Below are 27,850 nucleotides of genomic sequence, written 5' to 3'. Positions count from 1 at the left end.
TGCACTGCGTACATGTCATGATCGTGTTCACACGCACACACACAAGCACGCATACTTTTGTTTAAAAATAATAATTATGTAAGGTCTTTTTTGGCATTTCTTTACCAATTCAGTGCTGAAGCATGATTAATAAAAACTCAGAGAGAAATTGGGGTTCAATCTGAAGACCCGAAAAGCAAAGCAGCCAGCCACTGGCTCTTACCTTGACCTAAATCCAAAATGGCAATCCTGCCTCCAAGAATCTCAGGGTGAGATTGTGTCTGAGAGCTGTCTCCTCCTGTTTTTGTAATCTTCTCTAGAGCTGGGATTAAAAGCATGCTTCACTGAGATTAAAGGCTTGCAACACCCAGTTTTTATGGCAACTAGTGTGGCTGCTGGGATTAAAGGTGTATGCTATCACTGCTTGGCTGTAAGGCTGACCAGTGGGGCTGTTTTACTTTCCTCATCCCCAGGCAAGCTTTATTAACATACAAGTGAAATGCCACTGCACAGCACCTAAACCAGTGCTTTGCTCCCTGCATGTCAGGCCATTTTCATGATATGACTAGGTTGCAAGTTTTATAATTAAAGAGTTTAAGCTCGTGAAACATTTTCCTTCTATACTTGTATCAGAAAAGCACTGCAAACCTAGGTTATGTGAGTAGAACCCAGACTAACGAGGAACCCTGTTTTCTCTCCTGAAGTGGCTCAGATGACTTCTTTAGGCTTTGTCTGGCCCCAGTCTTCGGGAAGCCCAGCAGATTAGGCTGTGCCACAGCCACAAGTCACAACATTGGCACTGGAGCAGTTACTACTGAGTCCTAAGGAGAAACATTCCGACTGACAGACTAGAAAAGTCTACCACTGTGGCTTCTGAGGCCTTCAGCACCGAGGCCTAAAGGGACTGCATCAGGTGACTGGGACTAGCACTGCCTCCCTGCAGTATGGAAGAGACATTGAGATGGTTTTAATTTCGGTGTTGTTTTGAGATTATTTTAAAAATGGAGTGGGGTCTCACTTTCTTACACAAACTAGTTTTGAATTCCTAGACTTGAATGACCCTATTGCCTCATCTTCATCAGTGACTGGGTTGCTAGGAAATTACCAGGCCCAACTTCTTCTTGGTGTTCTTCAGTAGCTCGGAGGCTAGGCTATCACCAGACCCAACTTCATCTCAGTATTCAGTTGCTGGGAGGCTAGGCCATCACCAGACCCAACTTCAGATCAGTGTTCAGTAGCTGGGAGGCTAGGCCATCCCCAGACCCAACTCCATCTCTGTGTTTTTACAGGTGGTTCTGCTGAGCTGACCAATGATGCTGCCCTTAAAGATAGTAAGGCCTTTTTACTGTCCATGATTCAAACCTACTTTCCAATATAGCCCATCTATATAATCATTTGCTTTCAGCCAGGAGTCTTAACAACACTGCCTTACTGGGATATTTTGTGTATTTTCTTAGTCTTTAATTCTGATGTAAGTAAATATCCTTACTCCTTTCTCATTTATTTCTTATCTATTTTATAGTCATCTCACAGAATTTTATCTTATATAAACAAATTTCTGAAGCAAGCCTGAATATGACTTTCACAATTTTGAACTCTTTGAACTTTCAAATTGTTAATGCATGTCTTTTCAACAGCAAAAGTAGCTTCCTCCGCATTCATGAAATACCTAACTCCAGTGTCTTCAGTCTTGAAGTTTGGGTGGTTTCAGGTTCTTTCCTTGCCAAAACCAATATTATCATATATTATAAAAAGTATAAATAAATAAAGGGGTTATGAGTTTTATTTACCCTTCTGTAGAACTTCATTTGACCCCAGAGCATGGGATGTGTCCGTGTGATGTATCTGTGTACATCTTTAGCAGTGGTGGCACTAGTTCATATTCAGGTAGCACTTAGTTTCTTATCATATCTAACACTTAGGAAATTAAATTGCACATATTCTTATTTCATACTGTAAAGCAGGCAAGTGTAGCTTTCCCCATAAACACACAAAATCTAACTTTTGGAAGATTTCAGTTTCCTAGATATAATCCTATACTCAATCACACTGCTTGTGTTTCTATTCAGGGTAGAGCTTGGTAACAAAATACAACTGAAACCCTTAAGAGAATGTTCTAATTAGATTAAAGCTAAGATATATTGTTCTTCATTTTAGCAGGAGATTTCCTGCCAAGAGCTTTTTATTGTAAAAGTAAAGTATCACATTTTGAAATCCTATACGCAAACCAGACATATTTTGGAAGCTGCCCAGAACTGTTAATATTGTTCTTTGTTTTTAAATCTTTGTGCATTTTAAGATTATATTCTTAGGTCATCTGTCTGCACTCTTGTTATTTTGTATGGAATGCTTTGGCTTAATATATATATATATATCTCAAGTCTGAGGCTTCTCTCCTCTGAGATTTGACTCTGAGGTTTTCATGACAGGAAAGCTCATCTTGTAGGCAAATACGGACCCTGCAATAGACTGGCTGTGAATTAACTTTCGTGTTAAGAAAGGCAAGGTTTGTTTTTCCCATTGGTGTTTTGAGAAAAGCTGGCACTGAAGTGTTTGTATGGTGAAGATGACCTGTACTCCCGATCCTCCCACTATCTCCTCCCAAGTGCCTGGGGTTTTTAATGATAATTTCTTTTGACTAGGTTAAAGTCAATGTTGTGTAGTCTCCCAACCTCTACAGAAGAATGGAAGACTTTTTCTTCCCTGAGACCCACTGGTGCTTGTGTCCTTTCTCTCCTGAGACCCACTGTGCCCATGTCCTTTCTTCCCTGAGACCCACTGTGCCTGTGTCCTTCTTCCCTGAAACCCACTGGTGCCTGTGCGTCTTCTTCTAAAATACACGTTCCAGTTTCTGATCTCTTTAAAATGTTTTTAGTAGCTTATTGGTTCATATTATATGAATGTCATTCTGGATGAGCAAAATATTTCTTGTATTATTGATAAGATGCATATGATTTTCTAATTTTAATCAAATCAGGCAAAGAATATATAAGATAAAAACCAAAATTCCTACACTTACATGTTTCCATGATGCTTTGTCACAGAGATCAGATTCACCATAGGAAGATTAGCCAGAATTTAAGTAGTACGTCCACAGACTAGTGCTTGTAGTGGCTCACTGTGGAGGACAAGTTCTTTTGTTGTTGTTTAAAAATACTTTTATTAATGTGTAGGAAAACCTGTAATATGAGCGGCGGGGCTGCGTCCCTGGCACCCAGCCGCCCGCATGGCTTATGCCCCAAAATAATTACATGGAAACTGTATTCTTTTGAACACTGCCTAGCCCATTAGTTCCAGCCTCTTATTGGCTAGCTCTTACATATTGATCTAACCCATTTCTAATATTCTGTGTAGCACCATGAGCTGGCTTACCAGGAAAGATCTTAACCTGCGTCTGTCTGGAGTGGGAGAATCATGGCGACTCACTGACTCGGCTTCTTTCTCCCAGCATTCTCTTCTGTTTACTCCACCCACCTAAGGGTTGGCCTATCAAATGGGCCTAGGCAGTTTCTTTATTAATTAACCAATGAAAGCAACAGATTGATACAAGACCCACCTCCATCATTTCCCCTTTTTCTGTTTAAACAAAAAAGAAAGGCTTTTACTTTAACATAGTAAGATTACATATAGCAAAACAGTTATCAAGCAAGAATTACAGTTACAATATTTATATCTATTTTATCTTTTATCATAACTAAGGAAAACTATAACTATAATAACTAACCATTCTTCAACTCCATCAAAGACTCCAGAAGGATATAATATTACCTAAGCAAACAAGAAATCCAAAATTCTAGAAATGACAGAGACATCTCGCTGTCTGGACAGTCACCCAAAGTTCTTTTGTACCGTTGGGGCATCCATCTTTGGCCAACAGGCCCATAGTATCCAGCAGATATTTTTATCAAGCAGGAAATTCCAAAGACAGTTTAGTCACTTTTTGCTGTGTCCTGCAGAATGTCTCGCAGACTCTTTCATGAGTCAGGAACCCCGAAAGACCATCTCACCTTTAGGCAAGTTCAGCAGTCCTCTTTCTGCAGGTTCTTTGTGTCCAGTTTATGCAACAGTCCAGGCAAGAGCAGTTTCTTGCCCAAATGGCTATCAAACTCCTTAAGGAGCCTCTTCGGTGCCCATCTTCCTCTTGAAGTAGATTGGTGCTGCCAGGAACAGACGTGTCTCATTATCATGAAAAGCCCTAAGTTATTAAAACATTAAATGCCATATTTTGCAGTCTTTGAAAGATATGAAGAATGCCTATCTAGCTGAAATATATCTATACATATCTAGAAAATCTAACTAACATGACTAAAAGCTTGACAATTATCGATGATTATCCATTAACAACCTATATACATTACATTTTTAAATGAACTATACAATCACAATACCTTAATCAAGATTAGAAATATGCATATACATATAACAAAATTGACCTTCAAATCCACACCAATGCAAATTATTCATATCTATATCATATCCCCCTTTAAATGTAAAAGAACATTTATAAACAATATTTGGGAACATGGGGCGCCATGTAATATGAGCGGTGGGGCTGCGTCCCCGGCACCCGGCCGCCCGCATGGCTTATGCCCCAAAATAATTACATGGAAACTGTATTCTTTTGAACACTGCCTAGCCCATTAGTTCTAGTCTCTTATTGGCTAGCTCTTACATATTGATCTAACCTATTTCTAATATTCTGTATAGCACCATGAGCTGGCTTACCAGGAAAGATCTTAACCTGCGTTTGTCTGGAGTGGGAGAATCATGGCGACTCACTGACTCGGCTTCTTTCTCCCAGCATTCTCTTCTGTTTACTCCACCCACCTAAGGGTTGGCCTATCAAATGGGCCTAGGCAGTTTCTTTATTAATTAACCAATAAAAGCAACAGATTAATACAAGACCCACCTCCATCAAAAACCCTTCCACAAAAACCAAGAGAGTTGAAAACTCTCTGAGAATGGGCTTGCCTATTAGCTCCGGAACTGGCTGCTACTGGTTTGAAGAAGTGAATAGCCACTGGGCACGAGTTTAATCCTGACTGTTGTTTCTTTCCCACAGCTGTGGTGGGAGTGGTCCCTAGGACCTATGTCAATCAGCAGGAAAGTAGAACTTTGTAGATTCACTTTTATTTTGAAAACTATATTTTAATACTACACTCTACATAATAATGCAATATATGTAGTAGTAACAAATTGTGAAATGTGACTTGTTTAGTCAATATTTGTTAAGTGTAAATATTTAACTTAGCACAGTGTGCTTTAAAATATCTTCCTTAGAGTCCTAAAGATAGTAGAGCCTTTGCCTTGAAATGTAGATTGAGAAGGCAGAAGAGAGATATAAATGGCTCCGATTTAAAAATGTATAAAATTGCCTTATGATAAGTGGTGTAATAGAGCTCTTAGGGTCATGTGACGTAGAGTAGTGTGTCAGGATTTCTGCATCAGGCACTCAGAAAAGGTCTCATGGAAGACATGGTTGGGCATGTGCTTTACAAAGAAAGGGATTATGGGAAGAAGTTGGAAATGTAATTAAAGGGCATGGCTGTAGAAGGCGTAGTGTAAGTAAGGAGAGAATGTGTGCAGACTTGCTCAGGGCAAAGCAAGTTCCATGTGACCCGACTCTGCATCCCTCATGCTAGGGATTGAATCCAGGGCCTGCAGCATGCCAGGCAACCTCTAACTAATGCTGAACCACACCCTCAGCACAAGGAAGAAAGCAAAACATGTTTTGGAGGACATCTGCCTGGGAGAAAGAAAGGACCTCAATAATGGATCTTGTATTCTAGCTAAAATGACTGAACTGTGCATTGGGAGAGGGGAACCATTAGTGCTTTCTGAATGAGGGTAACTTGATCAGATCTGTATCTTCTGCTGATGAATATAGAAATTCTATGTTACATAGGTTGGAAAAACTATAAACTGTGCACTAATCGTCTTTGTTAGGCTCCAGTATTTATCCAAGGGAAAATTCAGCTAAGGCGACTGAGAGAGTGAGGAGTGACAGTGGCTTGGGAGGGAGTCAAAGGAGTGGTAATTCCTTAAAGATCACGGGTGACTCTTGCTATACCTCAGGATGCAGCATAGATCTAGTGGCCCATAGATAACCATTGAAGTGGAAATTGTGGGCTCAAGTGTTGAGAGAGTAGATCTGAAAACTCTGGGCTGGAGAAACGGCTCAGCAGTTAAGAGCTCTGGCTGCTTTTCCGGGGGAGTAGGGTTCAAATCCCAGCATTTCTATGATGGCTCATAACTATAACCCCAGTTTCAGAGGGCATGATGCTCTTTCCTGGTCTCTGTGCACACTGCACAAACACTTATATTCTTAAAATAAAATTGGTATAAAAAGAATAGGAAAACTCAAGAAGTTCTTTGATGCTGACAATCTATGTTTTAGGTTGTTGACTTTGAATGGCCAATGGGACATGTAAAAGAAATGTCCTTGGACAACAGAAGCTGCAAAATAAAGCAGCAGAAGTTGAGTGTGATGATATAGGCAGGAATGGCAGAGAGAACAAAAGACACACTATCGGCACAGCTCAAAGTTTAGAGTAAGACTTTAGAGGGTCAGGCAAGGACGTGCAGTAGAGGTTAACAAGGCAAAGATGATTGGAAACTGAGTAAGGAGAAAAGGGAATGCCAGCAGGGTGGGCAGGCCGAGAAGCGCAAACAAAACAGCATTGAAAAACGACTGCTGAATCTCAGTTTGGAAGCAGCAGTTGTATCGGTATGGGGAGAGGAGTGTGGGATGAAACCTGCACTCCTCTGGCAGTTGAAAGACAGGAACAGGTTGGCTGAGTAGCCCAAGGACAAGGAGGTCAGAGAAGGGAGTTCTTAGGTGGAAGAAAGCTCTTCAGTTTGTGTGAGTGAAGGAGCTGACCAAGAGGGAACCATGAAGATGCACTTGAGAGGGGGTGAGGCAAAGCCGTGTGTCCTAGAGCTAGAGCACTGCTGGCCTGGTGTGCGCTCTGGTGGGGTTGTCTGCACTCTCAGTGCAGCCGTCTGGACCGCGTGGATGCTGAGCACTCGAAAGGGCGGTGCTGATGCACTTGGGCATCGAAGTTCTAGCTCCTCTACATCTAAATTAATTTAAAATGAAATAGCCCGTGTGGCATGTGGCTCCCTCTAATGGTACCCAAAATAGCATAGTTACGTTAGGAAAGAGGAGCAGATGCTACAAGCCATAATGGACAAGTTCTAGAAGACATTTGAGGAAGAGGTGGAAGTGCTGAAGAAACTCAGGATCTAAGTTTCCTTTTCTTGTATGAAAATATACAGCATCACTTGCCGGAAGGCTTCCAGCAGGTGGTTTGGGAGGGCCTTCAGTATCTTTGTGGTTTTCCATGGACAATCTGGCAGTTGGGAATCACAATAATGCAGAGAGCCTTCTAGAGGTGACTGTGATTTTTTGTTTGTTTGTTTTTGTTTTGTTTTGTTTTTCTTTGGTTTTTCGAGACAGGGTTTCTCTGTGGTTTTGGAGCCTGTCCTGGAACTAGCTCTTGTAGACCAGGCTGGTCTCGAACTCACAGAGATCCGCCTGCCTCTGCCTCCCAAGTGCTGGGATTAAAGGCGTGCGCCACCACCGCCCGGCCTTGACTGCGATTTTTGGAGGCTATTTTTTTTCTTTCTCTTTTAATTGATTTTGAGATATATATATTCCCTACTTCCCTCCCATCCTCTCCCTTCCCCTCCTACCCTGGGAAAACATGGTCCCCATGCTTCTGAGGCTGTTTTCATTAACACCCTCAAATCTGGGCGAACAAAGCAGGAGGGCCCTCAGAGAGCAGGTTTAATGGAGGTTTTTGCAGTGTGATGGTTGAGTAAATCAGTGTTAAACAAGTGAAGATGGCCAGGGGCATCGTGGATTGGAGCTGGAGGCCCTGTGAAGAGAAGGGGGAAGAGCACATTCTTCAGCTGCCAAGCTGTGGGAGATAAAGCCGCACAGTTTTCATTTGTGAGAATTACAGATCTGGAGATAGGATTTCCAGCAGGAAATGGGATAAGGAGATTAACAGATGACAGTTGTCAGATAAGAGGATCACGGAAGATTGATGCACATTTTCCAAGTACACAGGGACTATTTTGCTAGTTTACCTTTACTCTGCCTTTGTTCCCAGCCTACCAACATAACGTGGAATATAATCTTAAATGGTAAAACTGGGCCTATTTTATCTTTTTGGAGTAGCCTCCAAATTTATCAAAACTGAATTCAGATCCTGTGGTGTCATCTTTGCTAAGATTTAAATGTTCTAGACAGAGAACGTAACATCTGGATTGAGTGACTACTCCTAGGTGGTGAGCTCAGAAAGCCGAGCCTGTTTTCTGGGTATTTACCGCCTGCCTCCTGAACTGTGGTGCAGTTTGAGCAACTGTGGCTTCTGGTCGGGATCTCTAGTGGGTATCTAATAATCTGTGTGCCGGAAACACTAAAATACACATGCATGCAATCCTGTCTGTTGCTTTCCTGGGTTGCTTTTCTGAATTTATATCCACAAATTACTAAGCTATTGACTTGACCAAACGGAAAGAACACCTTCTGGCACATTGCTCTGTTGCCTCCCAGCTTACTCAGGCGTTGCCATTCTGACACTGAACAATAAGGAGAACAGGCAGTAGTCAGTGGTGATAAGTGTCGAGTAACAAAGCCGCATTCTGCTCTAGCTTCAACCAGGAAGGAGTGTGTTGGTGAACAGCTCTTTCTTTCACTTTTCAAAAAGTACCAAGTGTTCCTTTTCTGCCGTCCTGTCCCTTAAGCCCTCTTCTGTGCTCCTCTGGACTTCACAGAGAAGAAAGTTATCCAAATTCTACAATAAAAAGTAAAACACTTTTCAGATAGTATTAGAACTTCATAAGGTCACCAAGTATTTCCCTTTTTGTTCTGAATAATATTAAGAAACCTACTGAAGGGGTTGAAATTAATCATGTTTGTTTTTATAAAATAGTACTTTATACTTTTTATAAAATATAATACCATGTGATAATATCAACAGTACTTTCTCTTGCCTGTTTGTACATGGTCTGAATTTGAAAAAAGGTCAGATAGAAATCAGTAACTGCTACAAAGCAAATGAAGATGTACAGGTTTGGGAGCTGGAGATAGGCCTTTGGTTTTTGTGACATTGTTACTGTTTTATGGACTTTCCTGAAGCCATATATGGAACCAGCTCTAAAGCATTTTCATTTCTTGCAAGGAGAAGCACAAAGAAATGGGATTAGTCATTTTAATAAACAAAATATTGTCAGGTGACCAAAGAGTGTTAAAAAAAACCTTCTTTTTAAATTAGTTAATATAGTTTTCTTGAGGATTTTTAGATGTTACAGTATTTGGAGTATGTGTAACATCAGATCATCAGACTTTGACGTTAGGGACTGTGGTGGTTTGAATAGGTAGGGCCCCCATAAACTCCCGTGTTTGAAGGCTTGGACCATAGGGAGTGGCACTATTAGGAGGTGTGGCCTTGTTGGAGTAGGTGTGGCCTTGGAGGAAATATACCACTGAGGGGCAGGCTTTGAGGTCTCACATGCTCAAGCTATGCCCATTGTAGTACACAGTCTCCTTCCATTGCCTGCAGGTCCAAGGTGCGGAACTCTTAGCTCCTTCTCTATCACCAGGTCTCCCTGCATGCTGCCATGCAGCCAGCCCCAACTAGATGTGCTCCTTTATAAGAGTTGCCATGGTCATGGTGTCTCCACAACAGTAGACACCCAACTAAGGCAGAGACTATTATTTTTGCTCAACTAGATGCTTCCTTCCTTCCTCTCCTTGACTTCATGCCCCCTAACCCCACCCTCACATTGATTGTATTTTAGGTAAATCTAGGAGACATAGAGGTGAAAAGTTAACTTTAGGATCCTAGGCATTATCTTTAATGCAGTGCTTCTTAAAATACAGGTCTGGTTACTGGCCCAGACTTCCTAGAAAACCAGATTTTCCAGCCTGCCTCCAGCCCTGATCCCTGCCCAAGACCTTCTGTATCAGAGTCCATATGACATGGCCCAGTAAATCTGTGTATCCAAAGCCCTCTGGGAAATTTTGATGCACACTCAAGTTGAAAGCCACTGGCTTAATGGCTAGAAATTTATACCTTCCTTATTTTTATTGAGACATAATTAACATACCAAGGGCTTCGCTGTTTCAGTGTCTGGTCCAGTAGATTTTCACCAGATTGTGCAACTTTTTACTTCTGAAACATTTCACCCCTCAGAAGGAAGCTCCATACCTATAAACAGCCAATCCCCACTGCTAGCTCCAACCCCTAGCACAGGGTGACCACCAGTTCACTTTTTGTCTCCGTGGTTTGCCCATTCTGGACGCTTTATATGAATAAAGTCGTGGAATATGTGAGCTTTTGTTTCTGCCTTTCACTTAACAAGGTTTCAAGGTTGACTCATACTGTTTGATGCACTTCTGTTTCCATGGCTGAATTGTACTGTGGTGGAAAGATACATTGGAAACATGTTTATCCGTTACTCATGCAGGTTGTTGCTACTGTTTTGGTGCTCTGAGTATTTATGTCCACATTTTGCAAGAACTTGTTTTCAGTTCTCTTAGGTACATAGAGTTAGTTATCATCTGTGAATGTTAAGTCCAGAAAGTCATGGAAGCAAGTGAACAGGGAATCATTCAGACTCACGATTGTTTTCCTGCGAACCCATGCTCACAACATTCTCATCAGATAATCAGTACAAATCGGGCTTTGTGTGTTTCTGCTTTGAGATAGCTCCCCTGATGTACATTGCTGGTTCCCTAATACTAACACTCAAGTCTAACAGCAATGTCAATCATGCCTGAAAGCATTTATTTCACATATACATTTTCCCTGATTTGCGCATCCCAGGTAACTCTTCAGCAGTGCCCTTTAAACAGTGAGGTCACAAACAGAAAGCACAAACACTGTGAAAATGTGGCATTCAGTGACCTGTTTGGTCTGCCCGGGACACGTGTACCAGCGAGTCAGATTTCCCACCCCTGCAGTAGCATGGCTCAGTAGTTGTGAAAATACCACGAGGATTATTTGGAGGGAGGGTGACAAGTAAGTTATATGAAAAAGGCAGCTTCACCGACTATGAACCCAGAAATAGTGTATGTGATGCTAGGCACCAGCTGTACTTGGAGCTGCCGGGTCATGTGATGACTCTGATTTTAGTGGGTCCCTGTGGCTGTTAGGCTTGTCACAGCGGCACCAGCAGCATGGAAGCATTTTGGCTTCTCTGATCTTCATGATGTTTGGAATTCTTTCTTTGTTATGACCGTCTTTAAGGATATGAAATAATATCCAGTTCTTTGTGGTTTTAATTTTATTTCCTGAAATCACTGATGCATATTAGTGACTTGAATGTCTTGAGAGATAACTTTTCAAAATCTTGGCCTCTTTTAAAGTGGATTTTCTTTTTATGGATGACTTCTGGTTTTTGTTTTTAAACATGTATCTGGATGCAGACACTTAAGTATACAACTTGAGACTATTTCCCCATTTTATACACACACACACACACACACACACACACACGCACACATTTTTCTGATTACTTTCTTGAGAATTCCTTTGATGTATAAAACATTGTTTTGATGAAACCCAGTCTCACCTATTTCTCCTCTGCTCTTGCTTTGGAAACTTGAATATCCACTCTTCATGTGCTTAACTAATCAGCATTTCCCGGCAGAAAACTGTTCACACATTTTTATTATTAAAGACATGAAGGGTGGAGTTTATGGTTTCAATAAAAGGCTATCATTTATAAATATATGGTATTTGTTTACAGGGTTTCATACAGATTTAGTGTAGAATTTTATGCTGGTATCCTTAGCCATCCATTTATAAAAAGCAATGGTAAATCCATCTAGCCAATGGCCATTTTTGTTTGGGAAAACTGAGGCAAAACAAAACAAAAACCCACTTATCACTGCTTTGGCTAATACTTCCTTCTTTAAAAAGAAGACTCTGCCTTTCTTAAGACTGAACTTTCTGCTTTGAAAGCAGGATCTCAAGAGTCATTTGTGAAAGAAAACAAGCTCCCAAACGTGGAACTAAACGTGTATTGGTGTTTATTTGTGTTAGTTTAGATGTAGTAGCTAATGTGCCAGAAAATCGAGTCTTTAGTACTTAAACTAGACTGAGCAAGTGCACGGTATCAGCCAACATGGCTTTGCTCCACTAAGTAACTCTAAATCCAGAAGATCAAAGGACGGTATAACTAAAAACAGCCCTTGTTGCAGTTTCCCTGTAGAAGCAGGAAAAGGCTAGAAATTACATGTCACCTTCATATCCTGGCTGGCTGACCTCCGTGCTCAGATCAAGTCCCTCTGTATGCCAGCTGTTACCATTATTAAGACTTTGCCCCAAGGGGTTAAATAGGAGAAAAAACTCCTGTGTCCTATCCCAGAGCAAACACAGAAGTCCCAGCCCCTTACATGCCGATTCAAAGCCCAAGTGTGCCTGTCACTCACTCCTTCAGACGCTCTGCTCCTGGGAGCGCCTGCTTTCTCGGTGCTGGGCTCTGCAGCCTGGTCAGTCCTGCTGCCGCCTCGCAGATCAAACTGAGCCCAGGAGCCCTTCTTCTAACAAAGGTAATACCTTTATTTCTGCTTCTCTAGGTGGTGTTTGTTGTTTTAAGGAATTTCTTTTTAAACTGAACCTGTTTTTTTAAGGCTGTATTTTAAAAGCCAGCATACTTTTTTTCTAATTTAAATTCCAAGTAGTGTTTTACTACTTTAAAAATCTTGCAGCATCCATTTGGGTTTGTAGTGCGGTGCAGTAGAAGGAGGACTGCTATTCCTAAGTTTATTAACGTGTGCTTTCTTTGTGGGGCTGGAAGGAAACCTAAGGTCTAAAGGCGAGTATATTGTTTCGTACCTTTAGAGTTTTGTTTAATCTCTGCCTGAATGCTGGGGGGCGGGGAGGGTTGAAAATGTGCCCTTACCAGGAGCAGCTGATAAAAAGCTAGGTAAAGAACCATAGGAATCACTTTCCTCACTTCTGCCAATTAGTCTTTTTAGAGAGCGGTAAATTAGTCTTCCAGCCTGTGAACAGAGCCCCCTTGGGAGCTAAGCATCAACAGCCAGTTCAGTTTTACCCCGGATCATTCAGATGTTCAGCCCGGTGTACTCCTCCGAGCTGCATCTGATCTAATTAAATGTTGCGCCTTATATGTACTTTAATTGTACCAGTGATGGCTGCTCAATGTTCTCTTAGCAGCAAAATAGGTTTTTCTGTATTGACTTTTAAGGTGAGAATGGATAATTTATATGTAACTGGAAAAAGAAAGAAAGTTCAAACTAATCTTAATTCACAAAGTATGTTTTTGTGTGGTAACGAAAGCTAACATTTCTCATTGTGGTCTCTGGTGAGCAAAAATGTCTTCAGCAGGGACAGTGCAAGGCTTGCAAAGTGTGCTTTGTGATTTGCTAAGGGTTATCTTTAACCAAGAAGCATCCATGTGGACATAAGAATGAAATATACTCCTTTTATCCAGAGAGGATGATTCTAGAGCCTAACGTTTGTAGGCAGGAGCTTCAGTTGGTTCTGACGACTGGGCCATCACTAGACCAGAAATAAGCTCTGGACTAGGAGGAGTCAGGGACTCTGCTTCCATGGCTCTAACTTCTGATGGCATGTTCTGCTCTTTAGTGTGCTAAAATAAGTTATCTTGTTTGTTCTTTAGTTTTGCCAGTCTAATTGGTGAAACTGGGATGTTTTTTACTGTCAAATACTGAATATTAGAATACTTAACAGAATTACACGTCATATGGACTGTCTCATGCTTTATGTAGCTTACATTATACACCTGAAATTAAGAATTGTGAGCATAAATTACTTGTAGCGATTATAAAAAATATGTAATTTGAAATGATTGCTCTACAGTACATTTAAGAAACACATGCTAACCTAGTCTCAGCTTGAAAAGTGATCTGTATATGACTGATTCCTCTAAGCTTCAGCTGTAATCGCTTGTCTTCATAGCTTATATTGAATCAGTTGCCCTTTTTGGTACCTCTGAGAAAGCTCCTTTTCTATGGTTATTATTCCCAATTCTTCTCCTTCTGTCTTTCCTGCTCTAAGTCTTGGGATCAGATCTGAGCATTCTCACGATGTGACTCTTAGGACACAGATGTTGGAGAGCGGGACGCACACGGACATGAACTGAACATGTCCTAGGAGTGCTCATCCCCAGCACAGGAGATGAGACCAAGACAGCGAACTGCTTGTGATATGGAATGGGCATATACTTTTAGCTGATTGAGTATATAGATAGATAAGTATAGATGTATATATCTCTTATATAGCACATAAAGATATAAATGCCAGCTATGAGAAATGGAGTGGGTTGTTCTCTTCACCTTACTTTTTATTATCTCACTTTAGTTACTGGTAAATAGGATCCTTTAATGCCAGCGTTCATATTTAAGTTATAAGAAGACTCACAAGGCGCATAGTAGGTGCTTCTCATATGGGTCACTAAATAGGGATATTTACCTGTTGAACTGAAAAATATGGGTTAATTACTTCTGCAAGCAAACAAGAATCTCATCTCAACAGTAAATGCTGTACTGTTCATGTGATACATACACAAAACATGTATCAGAATTCAAGAGTATTTGTAGTGATAATTTAAGTAAGGACTAGAAAAATCATTATGAAAATTATACCCTGGTTTTACTAAAAGTAAATATACTGATCAAATTGAAGTAAGAAAAGGCCTTTACAAATTCAGTGTTTTCTAAGCTTAAAACAGTTTCAGAGTTTCAGAGTTCTTTTGGAGGATGCCTTTATCAGTGTTTCATACAGATTTGGGGATGTTTCCCAAGTTGCTCAATAAACTAAAAGACTCTCTTGGGACATTCTGGGCCAGACTTTGCAGGGAAGGACCCATTTGGGAAACTGCCCTGGAAACTTGATTTGCTACTTCTCAATCTTCATAGATCAGCAGGGGTTGGGGGCTTGGGACTGACACAGTATTTGTAGGGGAACTTTAGTTCTCAGTAAACACATTACCATTAAATCAAATAGTTTTAAATACTTTCTGGTGAGCAATTCCAGAGTTTGACAGAATGAGATAACTTTTAAAAATCTTCCCATCATTTAGTGTGGCAATAAATGGAAAGATTTTCCTCTTGGCTTACCTCAGTGATGGGTGTTTACTCCAAGCTGATGAATTCTGAGGATTTGGTTTGCAGTGTGTGGAGTGTTAAGCGTCATGCCTTGCGATGTCTCCAGATGAGGCTGTGGCCTGCTCTCTGTTAGCTGGCTCAGTGATGTGATCCAGCATGGTCGGGAAGTGCTGACTTCTAGAAGACAGTTGCCTTGTTGCAGGTTGAGTTTTCTTGAGGAAAGAGGATGTTCAGATGACCTCAAGACAAAGACTTACATTCCATGGACCCTGTTTATTTCCAGAACACTTCGTTTTTCTTATTTATTCTTATATATGAAGTTGGGAAGTGTCCTTGTCATCTGTAGGCTGTGTGGCTGTAGCATTAGGAATTTAAGATGCTCCAAGTATAACCTGAATTATTTCCCCTTTCTTGGTGTGAACTTCAGGGAACACTTTCTTCTGTTGGAGGAGCTGGAGTCTTTAGAAACTGACAATGATTATGGATGTACTTTTCCTGTAAATGAAATAAACTGATTCGTCAAATTAGTTACTTTCTAAACTGCCTTCAGTAGACCCCCAAGTCACCGAGACTGTGTGACTGTTTGTTTTAGGTTTCTGTACATTGTACACAGGAATTCTATAGTTGTCTCTCATTTATGCTGATGTCTTAATAAGGCTTCTTCTGTACTGTCCTTGCCTCCACCCTTCCAGTACAAGAACTCTCCAAGGAAACAAGTGGAGCTTTGTTTACATTTCCTGAACTATCTTCCGAATGTCGAATATTTTGAGTGACAGTTGGATCCTTTTAAGAACTGATGAGCATTAATTACATCAACTATGAATTGCAGCTTTGGCTGCATATTAGATTCACTTGGGAGCTTTAACAAAATCACTGATGGCCATACCATTGCATCATGAATGAAATTAGAACTGCTGGCCAGGGGTCTGTTTCTGTCATTAAAAGATCTATACATTGCCACAGTGATTCTGCTGTGCAGACGAGGTAGAGACTGTTGGAACACGTGTGTAGCTTTGCAGATGTTGCATTTCTATTAGCACTTGTGATCTAGATGTTGCCTTGGCTGGGGTGGGAGTTAGGGAACCACCTTCAGAAGGACTTTGCCTTTTTTTTTTCAGTGACCATTGTTTGACATTTCTGAGTTAGAAAACGTCTTTTGCTTTAATTTGTATAGTTTTGATTTTATGGATTAACACAGTACTCCAGATTTAGAGTTAAAAAGTAATAATAATAAAAAATAATCCAACCTAATGGAATTTAACCTCTGAACTACAGACTCAAAGACAGTGAGTCTCACCTCTCTCATGATGCTCACTTACAGTGTGAGTGTGATCCTTTCTGTGGCTTCTCCAAGTACTACCTTCATAGCTGCAGTGTGTGACAGAACTCTTGAAGTGCGTACTTAGGGAGGTAGGTGTCCTTGCTAAATAAAAATAGCAGTTAGCATCCTTTGTCCCAGATTGTAAGAAAGAGCTCTCATTTTTACACCCCTGTCTTTTCCTGATAGAACTGACACTGAAGGAACACGGACATGAAACAAATGTTTCTGTAAGCCCGAATTCCCTTGTGTATGTATCCCTGCATGTATGCATTTGTGTCTTGGCAATGGTGCGTCACTAGCTAGCTAAGTTCAGCGTTTTTCTTATTTGCTCTGGTGAATTTCCCATCTTTGTAAAGTTTTCAGCTTTTATCATGTTCCATTATAAGTGTGGGCCAAGACTCTCCATTTTCTCCTATGTCATTAAGTTTTTATAAAGACTATCAGTACTTTTGTATAAAGATATGTAGCATTAATGGTTTGTTCTCTCTGATGTCTTTATCAATATATATTACATATTTAATCATATCCAGAGTGGATATATAATGGTAAAATGCTTGGTACTTTCAAAGGTGATAGTGGCTATTGTGTAAGTTGAACTACCTAGTTGATACACAAATTTAGTAGTCAGACAGCAAGTTCTCATGAAAAAAAATCTAATCCTTTCAGAGCTCCTGCACCTAAGTCAGTTCGCCTGCTCCTAGTGTGGGAAAGCATGCTGCCTACGAGCTCTGATGGGATGGTCATGGAATAGGTAGATGGTTGTGAGGTTAGGCCAAAGACATGGCTTCGAATATGCTGCAGCTCACGCTTATGGGGAATAATAACAACAATACTTTAGTATGGTTCTTGGCAACCTGTAAAATTTTTTCAGTGCTTAGGTGGAGATATTTATAAATATTCTTATTGAAAGAAAATTTGATGGCAGAAAGTTTATGAACTCAAATAAAGTTAATTTGTCTCAGAAGGTAAGAAGACACTTCTGTCCTAGACTGTCTCCTTAGGTCTCTAAACTAAAGAAATGAGCTTTGCTCAAGTCACAGTTACATTATTTTGATATTATCTGTGTAGTAGCTGAGAATAAGGATGGATATTTTGGCTTGTTTTTTGTTTGTTTCTAGTTAGTGATGTAGTAATGGCTGGATAGCACCTCTAATTTAGTGAGATGTCTCTGATGCTCTTGAAAGTTGAATTGTAACCTTTTAAACTGTCTTGGGAAATACTGAATTTAGAGGCTATTTCATGTGGGTCTTCAGACAGAATTTATGCCAGTTTCTGATGAACCTATAAATACTGGTTGACCTTGGCATTTCTCTGGAGTCATATTGAGGTGGTGGGAAGCCTTGCCCTTAGAGTCTTGGTGTAGAATTGAATCCCAGTCATGTGATTTGGATGAGGCTTTCATATTGTTGACACTTAGTTTTCTCTCTAATGGGTTAAACTGTCTTCATAGGAGTATTGAGAAAGTGCTTCACACAGCAGAGTAACTTTGAAAATTCTACTAATGCTTTATGAGGAGAAATACTAGAAACAAAGCCTGGCTGATGTCCTCCTAACCCCTCCCCTAGCTGAACAGCACTATGCGGAAGATGCGGGGCCCACATACATTGCTTCTCACAGCGTTTAGAGAAGCTGTGGTCTCCTGCCACAGTTCTAAACACTGAGAAGCCAGCGTGATCAGAACCCAAGGCCATCATTTTAGGGGAGTATCACTCAGTGTCAGAGAAGCGATTTCCTACTAAAACAAAATTGATAAATAATAGAAACAAATACTCCCAAATTACCTTTAACCCTTTGTGAAAAGAAAAACTTGAAGTCCTTTTATGTACTTATCTTCTATTTGGAGAAAAAGAGACAAGGTATGTATAAGTTTTACCAAAGAGATTCAAATTCTGTCAAATTTTATCAAATTTGGGCATAGCTTAGTTTGGGATAATTGATATAAGCCATAATTAAGCTCAATAAGTAATTAGAGCTTATGTTAAAATGTGCTGCGTTCTCTGCCCTAATTAGAAAAATGCTTTCTTTCTTTGTTTCTTGAGCCTTCCAGTTCAACCTCCTAGCATTGTGCATCCTCTTGCCATTGCCTAGGCCTCGTAGCCTTGTTTGAGGTTTTCCTCTTCCTGGAGTGTGTGTGTGTGTGTGTGTGTGTGTGTGTGTGTGTGTGTGAAGAACTAACAGCATAGACATGTTGCTGGAGGCTTGTTGCCTCCTCCGGGTAGATGGTTCAGAACCTGTCTTTTAGCCACATCCCCAGAAGACCCCTAAGTTTGGAGGCACTGGACAAACATTCAGCATTTTAATCTTGTGAATGTGCTCTAGGGAGCATCACTCTTCTGAAAGTGTGATTGGTTACAAAATGGAATGCAGTCTTAACCGTTTACTCTAGTGCTACGGGTCTGGGGCCAGTGCTGTTCTAACTCCTGTTGCCTGAGCTTAGAGGGCAGGAAGCTCTTAGCCTGGCGTTAGCCTTCCCAGTTTCCCCACTTATCATCGGGCTGTGACTCCGGGCACCTTACTTAGACTCTATATCAAGTTTTGTTTTGCCAACTAGACTGGGTAATGCCTTCCACATCTGTTGTCCTGAAGGCTCTTAGTGGGATCAACTGGAGTGAGACGATGCATGTGAAAGTGCTTTGGAAACCCCAGAGAGGAACTGTTGTGCTTCTGATGGCAGGGGAGACACTGTTCCTCCAGGTGGAGTCCTGTCTTTGTTAAGGTAGTGTTGTCTTCACTAAGTGGTTACTGTGGTAACTGGATCAGGTCTGTGTGTCCTCTTCAACAGTACACTTAGATTTTAACTTGGCAGTTTTCTGGGTAGATAGAAATTGTGATTTCCAGTTCCAAGCAGGGACTTCATGGGCTTCATGGACTTTAGCTACCTTTGTGCTTCTGAAGCCATTGTTCAGTATCATTGCATCCTTTGAGTGTGTGGTTAGTATAGTTTGGTGTATATTGTGTTAGTGATAAATTTCCAAAATCCAGACAGATTGTATCATAATTATGTGATAAGATTTTCAATTATGTGTTCTTTTTGTCGCTGAAGTGTGCGTCTTTGTATTTTATAGGATATAATTCTAAGCATACAAACTGTGGTGACCCTGCACACACACATGTACACACAGAACACACACACACGTCTTTATTTTAACCACATAGACTGCTTTCTGGCAGTTCTGTAGCTTCACACATGCAAGCTCTTTACCACTGAGCTACAGCCCCTGACCTTAACCACATTGATTCATAACAGTAGAGTTTCCCACAAATAGCTCTGTTTGTACGTAATGGTGTCCACCTGCTTCCTCCCATCCTTTAGGTCCAGTCCTCAATCATTTTTTTATTTTAGTTTTGTTTTGTGTTCTGTGTGGTGTGGTTTTTCTTTTTTTCTTTTCTCTCTCTCTCTCTCTCTCTCTCTCTCTGTCTTTCTCTCTCTCTCTGTCTTTCTCTCTCTCTCTCTGTCTCTCTCTCTGTCTCTGTCTCTCTCTCTGTCTTTCTCTCTGTCTCTGTCTCTCTCTCTGTCTCTGTCTCTCTCTCTGTCTCTCTCTTTCTCTGTCTCTCTCTCTCTGTCTCTCTCTCTCTGTCTCTCTCTCTGTCTCTCTCTCTCTGTCTCTCTCTCTCTCACTGTCTCTCTCTCTCCTTACAGGATCCACTTATGGTTATGTAGCTTCAGTGGAATCAAACTCAGCCCCCAAGTTCTGGGATTCTAAAAATGTAACCATCATGCCAGGCTGATATAATACTTAGCAAGATATGGCAGAATTTAAGTTCTCTGTTGATTAGAATTTGCCTTTTTCACCCTTAAAGTGTTGTAGCCCAGTCCCTTATGATATGCATATCATTCATATATGTAGCTGAATACACATTCTTACATATCTGAAGTTTTACCCAAGTAGACCAGAGGCTAATGATATTTCAGCTGTGGATAAGTAGCGCCCTGTCGCTGCCTTAGAGAGGCATATCACTTTGCATTTCAAACAAATTTAAGAAGAAAGACTTTGTGGCAGGGATACGTAGGTAATTTGATCTATCATCTCAGTTAGTGACTGGTAGAATCAGTTTGAAAACTCAGACCTACCCATGCTATTTGTTTTCAATTACACATCTCTCAGTTTCCATCTTAAAACACAATTTAGGCTTTAAAACTAGGAACATCATTTCATATTTAGATCACCCAGTGCATGACAAATACTGTCGGAGAGGCTGAGGTGAGGTGATAGCAGTGGCTTTTAATGGATTGATATTGACATCTCAGATTCCTGCCGAGTAAGTAGGACACTGAATGTGTGGCCAGAGCCCATTAGGCTTGGGTGCTGAGAAAGCTTTCCTGGGTGTGCTCTCGAGAACGCGCTGGCTTGGGTGCTGAGAAAGCTTTCCTGGGGTGTGCTCTCGAGAACGTGCTGACTTGAACACGTCTGTCTCTGTTAGTTATTCTTTATGTTTGACTCAAAACTTAAATGCCACAATAAATATTGCCACCCTTACACTTAGCACAGGGATGTCACGCGTGAAATTGGTCACTGTTCTAGAGTCCCCTTCTGCACTACTACTTCCTGTATTTCTTCTCTGCTCCGTATGCTTTGCTGTTAGTTCCCCTTCATCCTAGATCTGACAAGTTCTCTTCCTCCGTTGTCTCTGGTTTCTCTCAGCATGGGCTTTAGTGTCAGCTCCTGACTTCAGATTGAGGCTTTGCTATTTTGGTCATCTGAACCCCTAAACCAATACAGCTATCGAACCTAAATAAGTCATTGATATTTCTTAAAACAATTGTTTGTTTTTGTCTCTTTGTATTTTATTTACTTATGAATCCAATTGGTTGTTTCCATTCTATGATAATAATTAAAGGAGCTGTATCAGAGAAGGCACCTGTCATTTCTCTAACAGCAGTGAGAAGTCTGAGTTCACGTCATTCTGTGCTACCTACTAGGGCCTACTTTGTTCCAGGAACTCTCCAGGTTACAAGGCTGTGTTTCTAAACAGCATTTGTAAAGCAGCATTTTATCATAGAGGGGAAAAGATACTTGGTAAAATTAAGTGTCTTTTTTGGCATATACAAACATTTTTAACTCCTACAGAACAACAGGTCATGCGTTACAGTAAGAATAAAGGAGAAGGATTGCTGTGATTCTGGTTATAAAGAAAATAACATTTTCCCCTAAAGACAAGGAGATTTAATTAGAAGGAAGAAAACTCTATGGAAAACAGAGAATCTAGGGACAATTTTAGGGTAGTCTGGAAGGCATCGTAAGTTGGTGTCAAGCTGTCTTGGGTCCTATTCACTTTAGAACTCTACCGTAGAGCCACTTATTTCAGATGCTTCCAAGCAGAACCCACCCAATAGTTATGCTGGTAGATAATAGGATCAATTAGTCAGTAGGATTGATTGCATTAAATATGAAAAAATAGACTATTTCAAATGCTCTCTCAGCAGCTGATGTGGTTAACCAACGTGCAAATCAGAAGTGCCTTCTGTCCTCCGTACATCTGTCACTCAGTTCAGCAGATACTTTTGTTAGGGTGGCTCTGCAGGCCTGGATGCAGGCTTGCAGTCTGGGTGCAGATGGTAGCTGGGAAAGTGAGGACTTCTAGTGAGTGTTCCTGCAAGAACCTGTCTTACAACTGCTCTAGTTATACAAGCTAAATCTTAGCTAGCTTTTTTTTTTTTTTAAAGGCTAAGCTTCTTGAAATGTTCTTCATGTTTGTGGGTTTGGGAGTATTCCCACACACCCCATCTTTCTGTTAACAGTGTGAACTCTGTTCTTCCTCAGCAGGAATGTCAGTGAGCAGCAGTGGGATGGCAGGCACTGGTGGTGGCTGACCACTTAACTCTAGCAAATCACCTTAGCCTCCAACTGCCTTGCTTTCTACGATTGAGATAATACACTGACTTCACATTGCCTTGTGGTGGGGATGTTATCTGAGTGCTTAGACTGGGTGCCTTTATCCCAGAAAGCTACTTCATATACCATAGTTTAAATTTTCTCAGTAGCCTTTGGAAAAGGAGTTGGGGGCTAGTTTGAAAGTGATGGCAAGACCTTTTAGACCTTTTGAGTTTCTATGTAAAATATGTACAAGGTTTAACATATTTTATCTTCTACTAAAACAATTTGTAAAGACAATTTTAATGCGCAATTAATTCTTTGTGGTATTTATTTAGCTGAGTTTATGCATAGGTGTGAGAGATTTGTTTGTTTGTTTATTTATTTATTTACTTTTGGTTTTTCGAGACAGGGCTTCTCTGTGTAACAGTCCTAGCTGTCCTGGAATTAGCTCTTATAGACCAGGCTGGCCTCAAACTCATAAAGATCTGTCTGCTTCTGCCACCTGAGTGCTGGGATTAAAAGCGTGCGCCACTACCGCCTGACTGTGTGAGAGTTTTTATCTGAAAGATAAAGATTACACTAATGAATTTGCATCAGAGTGCATTGAGTATCCTCTGGTACCAGTATCCAGGAGGGGCTCTGTGCAGCCCACTGGCAGGTTCTGCTCAGGACCGCCCCTGCTGAGTTGATGGCATAGGTGAGAGAGTGCACATGCAGACAGAAGAGAGGTCACATCTTGACATTTGTATATGTCCAAGGTGGGGAGGGCCTGGAGAGAAGTGACTCTAGAAGCCACACGAAGGCTTAGGGACCTAGAGGAGTCCATGTGTAGGGTGGATAGATGAGTGGCGTTTGCTGACTATTCTTACTATGAGTCTCCGTATTTTGTTTCTGTGTATATTGCTCAGAATGGACTGGGTGGTTCAGTTGCTGCAGGGTGTGGTGGGGTGTCAGGTTGCCTAGTTTTGCTGTTGCATGTTTACTGCACAGAAGTGTCCCTGGTACTGTGAGAATTTAATGTGAAACAAATAACAAATCTCACAGTATCATTCTTTTTATGCAAATGTTACCTATTGTATACAACTTAGCAAATTAATGACAGCTTTCACAGTGTGTCTAAAGGAAAAACTCTTTTTTGTGTTGTGTTTTTAATTTGTGTTGTAAGAATTTTCAACTAACTAATCTTTATTTCAATAGACTTGCTGTTACACTGAGACCCGAGTAACTTAGAGAAAAACAAAAACCTTAAATTGTTGAGATTTTTCTAAGCCATAAACCAGCCCTAAGATTGTGCACATTATTTTAACACACACTTGCTTGCCTCTGGTGTCACCCTTCATTTTGCCCATCCTAACTTAGAAGTTGACAGGTGTTGTTGGTATCTTCTCTGCTGTGGGAAGAAAAGACAGCAAGAGCTGAGAGGAGAGGTGGGGTAAAGAAAGCAGCCAGTGAGGACAGAAGAAGACACAGGTAGAGGAGGGGGCTCAGTGGTGGCTTCCCCCCCTCCTCCACAGACACTGACTCATGATTCCTGCAGCAACCCTCATTTCCCAAGAGCAGCATTTAAATGTTTTAAGTGTCTTCCTTATTTATCCATTTTCCTGCCTGCTTAGAACTGAATGGCTTTCTATCTTTCTTGTTTCTAGGGCCAAGAAATTGAAGCATGGCTGTGATCAGTGGGAGTGATTCTGTGCTTCTGAGCAATGGCAGCATCTCCACCGGCACTACCAATCCCTGTCCCCTTATCACCAGTGATGGAGACCTCACAGCCCAGCAGCTCACACCCAGAGAAACCCCGAGAACAAAAGCGAGCCCAAATGGATGCCTGCAACTTAATGGCACAGTTAAGTCATCCTTTCTGCCTTTAGACAACCAAAGAACACCTCAGATGTCAGCTCAGTGCTGCCACCCTTGTGCATACCATCACCCTGTGACCAGCCATAACAGTCACCAAGAGTGCCATCCCGAGGCTGGTCCTACAGCATCCTCCTCTCTGGCCTCGTGTTGCATGCAGCCACATTCCGAATACTCTGCATCTCTGTGTCCAAACCATTCACCTGTATATCAGGCTGCACACTGCCTTCAGCCCTCACCATCCTTCTGCCTTCATCACCCGTGGCCTGACCATTTCCAACATCAGCCTGTACCGCAGCACCTGGCCATCATCAGGTGAGTGTGCTAGACGTCATGTTGGCTTTCAGCGTTAAACTGATCACATATGAACGTGACTGCTTCTATTTATTTCTCCCAAAGAAGGAGGGAAAAGAAAAATGGTCAGGAAATAAACCCATATAAACACTTACTTTGTGGATTGTACGAAGCCCACTAAAATATAATTGAAATAATGTATTTGTGTTATCCATTGACGTGTGTGTGTGTGTGTGTGTGTGTGTGTGTGTGTGTGTGTGGTGAGCATATGTAGATGTGACGGGGTCTTGTGTGTAGTCCATGGCTTTTTTTTTTTTCTTTTGTTACTTCGCATAAGGGATGTATTTTGGTGAGGTTACCCAACTAGGGGCCTCCTTAATGTGTTATTAGTAGTGACCAACCTGTATGAAAAATAAGTTAAAAGTACTTGCTTCCTTATGATTCTGTGTGTTTCTATTCTTAGGGTTTGAGTGCTTATGTAGGTACACTGACATCAGAGGGAAGTAACATCCTTCCATAGCACACAGAGCCTATAAACCGCAGCATGGGATTTTAAGACTTTTTTAGATCTGGTAGATTGAAGGTGGTATAAGAATTGCTATCACTATTAGTTCTTCCTTCTCTGTGCATCATCCCTCTTTCTTTTATATGTAGTTTTTAGAAGTACTTCTTTGATGTCATAGCCACTGCAAGTATGCAGTGGTGGCATGTTTTATAGAGTGCTGAGTTCTTCATAAGCAAAGTATTGTTATGTGATTTTAGGCAGTAAGTCTTTATGAACTAGAAAAAGAACAACATTCCCTTTACAATCAATGTGCTTCACACATTCACACACACACACACACACACACACTCAACTAGAGCTTAAGGTGCACTTTGATGTTTGTTGTCTTCCACATCTCAGTATGACACACAACGTTTCTCTCACTCCAGACAACTTCCTTGCACCCCTGTCAGTCTTTGCCTCTCACTCCATCACACACCAGGACCGCGCTGTTGACCTGCTCCTGGGCACACAGTCACACTGCATTCACACACCAGGACTGCGCTGTTGACCTGCTCCTGGACACACAGTCACACTGCATTCACACACCAGGACCGCGCTGTTGACCTGCTCCTGGGCACACAGTCACACTGCATTCACACACCAGGACCGCGCTGTTGACCTGCTCCTGGGCACACAGTCACACTGCATTTATTCTTTTGTGCCTGACAAGTGTTGCTCAGCGACATCTTAATTGTTTGCTGTTTGTTTTTACTACAGACTGGTAATCCCTTGTGCACATGCAGCAGGCGCTCTTGTCGGTTCAGAGCCAGGTCCAGTATGGGGAGAGAGTCTTCACTTTTGTCAGCTTTTGTAGTTGTCAAGATTGGCTACTCTTGGTCTTTCAGGAGAAGTGACAGAGATACGAGAAAAGGGCAAAGACCATGGGGAGGAAATGGAGCAGTCTCCATAGTATGATTTGAGAGCCTCTGTGTTCTAGAAGTATACGGAATCCCCCAAAGCTAGCCTTAGATGATTTGTCCTAATAGCTCTGGGCTGCAGGATCAAGTTTGGACTCTTCCCATGTTGAATTAAGCTCTGTAACTAGTGGATTCTAAAATTACATACTCATAAGTATTTATATGATTAAGTCATCAGATATATATGTATATATATATGTATATATATATATTTGTAGAGTGTGAGGTGAGACAGCTAGTTATACATACTGAAGCTGTTGAAGCTGACCTTCATATAGTAAGTCGTAAAGCATTAAAACTCTGGGCAAATAACCAGTGCTTTCAATGTGCCAGATTGTGCCAAGATTTTCTGGATTTTACTTAGCATTTGTTTATGACCTAATTCAAAATGAATGAGACTCCCGTGTGTACTTTAAGTGGAATAACATTGAAACTCAAACTGATAGCAATTTGCTGAGCTCGCTCCTGCCCATGGTTAGGACTGGGGATTCTACAACCTAGTGAACTTACTGCAAATTGTGTAGGACAGTGAGTTCCTAGACTTCTCCTCTAGATCTTAACTAGACAGAGGGATGCAAAGTTAGCTGATTTCCTGGGCAGAAAATGTTGTATGTATTGTATACTTTATTCTGCTTCAAGAATGATTCCCACACTTCTTGCATTTATTTGCATATATAGTCAACAATATGCATTGGATACTCGTATATGCCCACACCAAAAATGTCATTCTAAGCAGATAGAAATATCTTTTTTGCCTTCATCAAGTCTTTAAACTACTAGAAAGGTAAATCAAATAAACAGCTACAGTATTGTGATAAATCCTACCAAGAAGGAGCACACAGGGCTGAAGATGAATCACACAAGTGGAGAGAGAGCAGAGCCGTTGTCTTATAGACAATGTTTATACAAAGAGCTGCAAGGTAGGATGAGCCCAGCTCCAATATAACTGAGCATCCCTAGACTGTAGTGGAAGAGAGAGGAGGAGTAAGCGGAGAGGTGAACTGGGCCCAAGTCCTGAAGGATATTGCAAACCAAGGCTTTGTAGACTCATTCTGAGGCATTGTTGTTGCTCTGTGTGCCTCTGTTTCTCCTTGTATGTGTGCACATGTGTTTGTGTGTGTGTGTGTGTGTGTCAGATATGAATTGCATAAAATACCTTTTCAGCCATGTTTGAGTAAGTGTTCAGTTAAATATTATTAAACACATTCATGTTACTGAACAAGCGTCATGGCCACCCAAACCAGAAGACCCATCTTTCCAATCTGAAAATCTGTACCTATTAAACACTAGCGTCCCTTTCTCCTCCCCTCCAGCCTTGACCATTCTGTCTTCTCCTTCACAAACTTGAGTATTGTGGGTACCTCATATTTGTAAAATTGCAGTGTTTGTTCATTTGTGACTGGTTTTTCACTTTGTGTGCTGACAAGACTCAACAAAGTCATAGCATGTGACAGTATGGGAATGATGCATTTTGTTAATATATTCATCCGTGATGGACATGGACATATGGACACTGCCTTTTGTGTGCATGATGCTACTGTGAGCTTGGGTGTGTCAAATACCTACTGGAATTCCCTCTTTCGGTTGTTTGGGGTATATATACCCACACCAGAGGTGGGATTTCAGAATCCTATGGTGGTTGTGTTTTTGACTTTTGTGAATAACTCACATACTGTTTTCTCATAGTGGTTGTACCACTTTACATTCCCACTAGCGGTGTACAAAATTCGGTTTTTTATATCCTTGCCAACACTGCTGCTGTACCTGTTTTGTTTTGGGAGTAGACATCCATTGAGTGTGGTATCCTAGGTAGGAGTATGATACACATTTCACTGTCCTGGTGGAAGACAGATTGAACTGGGCCAGGACTATGGTAGACAGGAAGACAACATTAGATAGGAAGGATGGTGACTTGAACTAAGAATTAGGAAGAAGTCAATTCTAGAGGGAGTAGATGCTAGTGGATTTGGTGACTAGAGCAGAGTCTAGAAGAATCAACAGCTGATTTTTATT

At 41.1% G+C, this 27,850-nt stretch overlaps 1 protein-coding gene across 3 annotated transcripts in view; it reads left to right on the top strand.

Moving 5' to 3' along the window:
* The window catches only part of Disp1 (dispatched RND transporter family member 1), a 158,945-nt gene that overhangs the window by 78,704 nt on the left and 52,391 nt on the right, over positions 1-27,850 (top strand). The window contains exons 1-2 of one of the 3 annotated variants that reach the window (XM_057770643.1): positions 12,490-12,547; positions 23,872-24,394. In XM_057770643.1, the coding sequence (XP_057626626.1) occupies positions 23,889-24,394 (506 nt within the window). In that variant the 5' untranslated portion in view covers positions 12,490-12,547; positions 23,872-23,888. Of the gene's footprint in view, positions 1-12,489; positions 12,548-23,871; positions 24,395-27,850 lie in introns of those variants that run through there. The other 2 variants (XM_057770644.1, XM_057770642.1) reach the window with 2 other exon arrangements.

This window comes from Chionomys nivalis, chromosome 5, assembly GCF_950005125.1.
Source record: "Chionomys nivalis chromosome 5, mChiNiv1.1, whole genome shotgun sequence".
NCBI lineage: Eukaryota > Metazoa > Chordata > Mammalia > Rodentia > Cricetidae > Chionomys > Chionomys nivalis.
This window is presented reverse-complemented; position numbering and strand designations above follow the sequence as displayed.